The sequence below is a fragment of the Cotesia glomerata genome, linkage group LG4 (genome assembly GCF_020080835.1).
Source record: "Cotesia glomerata isolate CgM1 linkage group LG4, MPM_Cglom_v2.3, whole genome shotgun sequence".
Lineage (NCBI taxonomy): Eukaryota > Metazoa > Arthropoda > Insecta > Hymenoptera > Braconidae > Cotesia > Cotesia glomerata.
Window position 1 is genome coordinate 20,330,495 of NC_058161.1, and position 6,973 is coordinate 20,337,467.

The following is a 6,973-nucleotide window of genomic DNA, read 5'->3' on the forward strand; positions in this document are numbered from 1 at the left end:
TGTGTGTGTGTGTGTGTGTGTGTGTGTGTGTGTGTGTGTGTGTGTGTGTGTGTGTGTGTGTGTGTGTATGTGTGAGAGAGTGTGAGTGTGTGTGTGTGTGTGTGTGGATGTATGCAAACCTCTTATAACTTTTGAACGGCTTGACCGATTTGATCGCGGTTGGTGCCATGCGAAAGGGCTTGACTGAACTTAGATTTTGAATATACTTTGGAACGATTTGGACTGGTAGATTTTGAAAAATCGCAAAAAAACTACAAAAAAAATTTTTTTTAAATGTGTCGTTATAATTCAGCTTATGCACTTTTTTCTCAGTGTAATAACTATGTCTTGTAAAATGACCTAATGTACATTTTATGCACTTTTACTTTAGCAATGTTTTTAAATAACAATCCTACAATATTAAAGTAGATAATTTATTTACCTTTACCTTTACAAAAGTATTTTTAAATTATATTCATATGTGTAATAATAATTAATAAATTATTTAAAAAATGAAATAATTAATAACTTATATAACTATAATAATAATAACCATCTAGCTTATAACAATTTGAACTAAAACGCATTGATACATATTTTATTCTCTGACCATACTTATCACTCGTTGATGAACACGTAAAATTTATTAGGCAATAAAACATCACTGAAATCCAGTGATCTAAATATCTACGTCAGAACTAGACTGCTCACATAATCATTGGCGACATACAGTCTGACGCGTTTATTACAGCATCAATATTGTTAATGAACATATACGAGCGTGAGCAATCCTTTCGCCAGCGTAAATATTTATTTTAAGGTCATAACTCTTACCGTTTTTAACATCAAAGAGGACCTACTTTACAATCCTTTGTTCAAAAGTTCCAGAATATTCAAGGGTATTAAAATTATTCTAACAGATTGTAACTGTTTATAAAATACAGAACATTATCTCTGAAATTATCTTGTTTAACACGATGTAACTACATTTTATGTATCACAAGTTTCAGAATATTTATTTAAGTCGCACATGGTTTCTGTGAAATTACGTTTTAACTTATGGATTTTTTATTGCTATCAATTGACTGTTCTTAAACTGGATTTAAACATTGCAAAGAATTCAAAAAAGAGGCTATTAATAAAAAAAATCTTAAAGATAGTTAAAAGATTTACAATAGAATGAATTGTGTGCGCATAAAAGTGATTCAAGTTAATTATTATGAAAAATCTAAACATGGACATAAATTCCAAAAGTAACAATATTTGAGATTAGTACTTGAATTTTCTGAATAAATAGCCGAGCACAGTGCTTATAAAACAATATTAAGTACAAGAAATTATTGAATGCTTTTAGATAACAAGTTAGTGTTATAAAATTTAGATATAATGCAACATGAACAACTTTTCCTTAACATAGACTGCAAGTAATTGGTAACACAAGACATAGTCATCTAAACAATTCATAAATCCGTATTTTTGCTGGCGACCTTTTTTAAGAACACTGGGCAGTGACAGGGTTCCAGTTTTGTCAAATCGCGCCGCACATATATCAAATACACAAAACACCGCAGAGCTACCAATCCCGTCGAGGCATTGAACAATTATAGGAGCGATTTTCTTATCAGCCGTTTGTCTCCCTAACTGAAGGCACATATCTTTGATATTGCAATAAAAATCTATGAATGCATTCGGCTTGTGAGAAAAGTTATCTTCCGGCCAAGCGGTGTATTGATAATGCGATATTTTTTGCACCCGGCCAAACTTGTCGGTCAGACTTAACAAAGTTAAATTATAATGTGGCTTGATACTAATTTTCAGGGTCTTAATTCTAAACTTATCCATAACTTTCACACAGCCCTCCTTTGAGGACCAGTATTGGTAACACTTCTTATCACTTAATCGACTGATCAACACTATAATTTGGACTTTGTAATTCGACACCAATTGCCAAAATTTGTCGCAGTCATCTTGTTGCAAACTTTTGATGCAAATGTACTTCCGCTTGATATCATAACCATCGACGAAACTTGCGTCAAGGACTGTCCCATCATTCCTGAGCTTGATGCAACTTTCAAGATAGCGCGTAAGATGCATACCAAGTTCCTTTTTACACTTATTCTCATTCTGAGCTGACACACTGTTTTCCTTCTTTTCGTGCTTGGGGACTATTGCGTAATATTCCTCAATGATCCTGGTTAGTGAATCAGGTTTGTTTATAAAGCTTAGAAAATCACTTGCATTGATATGTACAGCGGAGTTTATTGCCATTTTTCGTAGTGTTGTTTTCTATCGAACTTAACTAAGTTTAACTATTGTTGATAACTTGAGGATAGAACTTTTCAAACTAATTTCCATTTTACGGTGTTAGAACTTATATATCCACCACCCAACCCACTGACAACTACGCACTTGAAGATAATTACTTTATTACAATAGTACTTAATTACATAGTTAGTTTAAGCTTGTTACATACTCTTGATTGTCATACTCTTGATTGTCACAATGTCATTGTCATTGTATTTTTTCAACGTAAATATTTGGCCTAGATAGTTAGGTTAACGAACTTTGATCACGTAATTAGGCATACACTATTTTTTCCAATCAATTCTCAAAAACTAGTAACATCAGTTTCCCTTTAATCAACAAATATAAGAACAAAACTGACCATATCAGGTTCGAGCGAATCTAATGTAAAAATAATTTCCAACGTTGAGCTTTGAAATTAAGTGTACGTATAAATAAACACGTAATTTATCTAATCCCAAAATTTAAAAAAAATTCACCGTTTTAGTTACTTAGATATTAAATTTTAAAAATCACATATTTTATCTCCTTATACACGGGCTCTTATGGCGGACAAACGTTTTGTCGAGACTTTAATTATTTTTTTCAATATTAACCTTCCAACTTTAACGGATAAAAAACTATACACAAGAAACTTGGATTATTGCAAAATATAAAAACAATTTAATAATAATACATTACCGGTATAATTTTTGAAATATTTAAAGTCAAATTTTATGTTTGTAACTGGTTCATCGTCAGTCATTTATTCGAATAAAGATTTGACAACATCGCGTCAACAGCTGAGAAAAAACAAAAGGATAGAAATATAGTTACAGAGAGAGCAATGTTTAACTCACACACTCATCCACGTCTCAGGTTATGGTTATAATCAAGCTTGCTATTGCCAAATCTGTTTATTTATTCCGGCAAGTAATAAATACCATTTTATTACTTTACTTTATTAAATAAGTCAAAATCATCAATTATTAAATTGTTTAAATTATTTTAAATTAAAATAGAGAATTTTTACGAATATTGGAAAAACTAAAATTAAAAAAAAAGTTTTAACACTATTTTGACTCATTAGTTACGCTCGAACTTCCTTAACTGTACCAAAAACTCAGTCTTCTATCGGTATAAAAATATTTCACTTAATTTGAAACACAGATACAGCCTTGAGTTTCGAACCTGCTTTATAATTCATTATCTGGCACAAAAAATTTGATTAAAAAATACTGCGCATCTAATCCTCATTCCAATGTTTAATGGCGTTAATTTATTGTTTTTCCACCAATTTCGTAAACAAAGCCTTTTTGCTGCATTTTAGATTCAGAATGCATTCATAAAAAGGTTTATAAGTATGAAAATACAGTTTTTGGAACTTTATTTTTTTGCAGTTTCTCTAACTATGCATTAGTTTAAGTAACTATTGATAAATAGTTACATCGACTATATTTTAATACATATTTTTTGTTATCGTGTTAAGGAGATCCACGCAAAGGAGATCCACGCAAAGTAGTCAAATTTTTAAAACTTCCTGATAATTTTTAAATTTAATCTACGTAATAATTAATAAAAAAATTTAAAAATAGTAGATTTCCGGGATATTTAATGAAATAATTAGGTTTAAAATTGTAATTTTTACATGTGAATGGAGATTCCACCAGTCGTGTATTTGGTTAAGAATTTAATGCAATTAACGATTAAAAAAAAATTTTATTTTCATTGAATTTGATTGAAAAAATAATAAGCTAAAGATTAAAACAATAAAAAAAGTATCTTTCCGAATGTATTACGGAGATATTTTATATTTTTTATGAAAAATCACTCGGAACGTGCGTTCCTTAAAGTCTTGTATTTGACTTGGCAACACCGCTTGCTTAGTTACCCAAAGCATAAGTAACCGCGGTTTTTTAAATGCTAGAACATCTTAGTCTTTTTAGTTAGACAGTAAACATAAATAAATTTTAAAGTTAGGGACACTCTTTTTGTGTTGTCAAGTGTATACTGATAATTCAGAGCGCTATATTTTTTATTAGTCAATTAAATGTTAATAATTATTTAATGAGTAAATTTATCGGAAACTTCCTCAAAAATGTTATTAATTAATTTAAAAATTAATTTTAAGTTAACAAAAGTATTTCTACATATTATTTTTTTATAGACATTCTTTACATTAGGAGGATATATGGATCTCCTTAAACAAAAAATTATTAGACTGAAAGGTTGTTACGGACGATGTCTCAGATAGCTCAACTGGAAGCGCCTTTGATGCGTAACCAAAAGATCCGGGTTCGATTCCCGGCCGGGGCTATCCGAATTATTTCTTCTCTTTTCTATGTTAAAGTTAATCAAGATAACTATTAAGCCCTCTAACTAAAAATAGTTTAAGTAACTATTAGGGTTGAATATAATGAATTATTCTACATGACAAAAAAATTAAACTGTAATATTCACTCGGATTCCGGTTAATTTTTATAGTTTCAAGCAGTAAAGCGGACATCAGGGTGGCAAAAATATAAATATTACAGAACTTAATGTAGAAAGTATGAAAGCCACAATTTATAGTTTAATATCCAAAATAAGTGATTAGTAACTGTCACTATAGTAAATAACGACCCTTTCATCTTAAAAAATTACAGTTTCAAACAGTAAAAATTACCATTTCAATATATAGTCCATATTATGAGGAGAAAGGGAATTCATATGAAAGAGAAGGGGGTCCCACTCTGGGAGAATTTAACATTTAAAACAGTAAAAATTGTACTTTTAAAATATACATTTTACCAGCCCAAGCAAGTCAATAATTAAAGTTTGATTTTTAGCGTTGCGTTTAAAATTTATCATTTTACTTTGTAAATATTGACGTTGTTTGTATTAGAAATTTACTAACTTTATTTTATACTTTTTAAATATCATAAGATCATTTTTTAGCTACGAAATGATAAATATCAAAGTCTAAATTGTTAATTATTATACTTTAATTAATTATTTAAGAAATATTTCTTTGTATTTAAGAAATATTTCTTAGTATTTATATTTCTTAGTACTTAAGAAATATTTCTTAAATACTAAGAAATATTTTTAAAATACTAAAAAATGATGTTTAAGAAATTATTTCTTAAATACAAAGAAATCTTTTTAAATACTAAGAAATCCTTCTATCCGTGTAATTTTATAAGCATAAAGCTGTCAACGATACACCCGAATATTATTAATATTATTCCCGTGCATATGTTGTTTGTTTCGCGATGAAGTCATAAACTTCTTTAATTACTTCAGCTATTTATCATACAATGGTCACTCAATTTTATTATTATCGATGCGTGGACATGACACGTTATCGGGTCGTCTTTGATAACATGAAGAGCGGTTTGTGAAAATAATTTTCGGGACTTTAGTCGCTCCTTTGACTTCATCTGATTAACACATTTCTAGTATTGGGATAGTTAATTATACAGTTCTTTAAATATTGTTTGACTAACTTATAAAAAGTTTTTAAAATCATAAAATATGAGCGAATACCAGTATTTGAATTCGGAAATTCAAGTACCAAAAGAATGGCCATTGAAGACTGCAGAAAACTTGATTTTTCAATTGGTGAGACAAGCAATTAGAAATCATCAATCAGGTGTGAAAATCAGCCTCACCGTTTCAGACGTGACGGGTTTTGTTACAGATAATGAAAACGGACCTGGATATATTTTTAAAAAGATAAAAGAAATGTAAGTATTGCATGAAATTTTATTAAAAATTTTTTTCACCTCATTTCGGCGACTATTTTTATAATAATACTTGTGATAGTTTCAAAACTTTTCTTAACGAAAATAAGAAGTTGAATTATCTAAAACAATGTTGAAATTTAGTTAAAATTAGAGTGTTTTCACGAATTACGTGCGAGTCCTTCTAATAAATTTTCTCTCGGGTTTCTTCGCTTCTTTCGGATTTACCACATGATTAACTCCTTTGGTAACTGAGAGTTTAGAGAAATTCTAACCTGATATTTAAAAAAAAAATGTTGTTGGTATTTTGGACGACTGATGATAAGAAGCATCAGGGAGTGGTTTACGATCGAACAAATTTTTACGCCCCATATTTCGGCAACTATTTTTATTATTATACCCTTGTTAGTTAACGGAATCTAAATATTTAGCATACTATTGTCTCGATTATTTAATGGAGATTAATTGCATACTTTTAAAAAATTTATTTAGTGCAATAGAAACGGAAAAAAACATCAAAATAGTTTAAAAAATTTTCCCGTCCGTCAAGTATGAACCTTGTAAACACTGTAGCTTGCTAAAATATCCATTAATTCGGTCAAATGTTTTTTTTTTTAATTCTGTGAAGGAATTGCAGGCCACCTACCGCGGATGGCTATGTAACTCAGTGTCGCTTAATTGCAATTAATAAAATAAAAAAACCAAAAGACTATATCTTTATATATTTGGTACATTTATCCTACTAAAGGCGCCTAGGTATTATCGTCCTATTACAGCTGCTTTTTATTTTTCATTTTATTATTATTTCATAATTAAAGGAGCATTATGACTTCAAGATTTTATTTCTCTTGTTTTTGTTGTCAGACATGAAGACACCTGCCGAATAGATTTGATTATACCGTTAAAAACTGAGTTAGTAATGCCTGAAGCTAATCTTTTGGGTCCCACAGGATAGCCTCGGGAGTAAGTACTCTTAAATAATTAAG

General features: G+C 29.6%; 1 protein-coding gene across 1 annotated transcript; it reads right to left on the reverse strand.

Annotated features, from left to right (window-relative positions):
• Nucleotides 1-1,293: 1,293 nt before the first annotated feature.
• LOC123263849 (tyrosine-protein phosphatase non-receptor type 2-like) lies at nt 1,294-2,356 on the reverse strand. The gene has a single exon (XM_044726884.1). The coding sequence runs from the start codon at nt 2,245-2,247 to the stop codon at nt 1,357-1,359; it is 891 nt and encodes a 296-aa protein (XP_044582819.1). The 5' UTR covers nt 2,248-2,356; the 3' UTR covers nt 1,294-1,356.
• Nucleotides 2,357-6,973: the final 4,617 nt, after the last annotated feature.

Excerpts from the sequence above, each read along its gene's own strand:
- LOC123263849 (XM_044726884.1), bottom strand. The coding sequence starts at position 2,247 with ATGGCAATAAACTCCGCTGTACATATCAATGCAAGTGATTTTCTAAGC.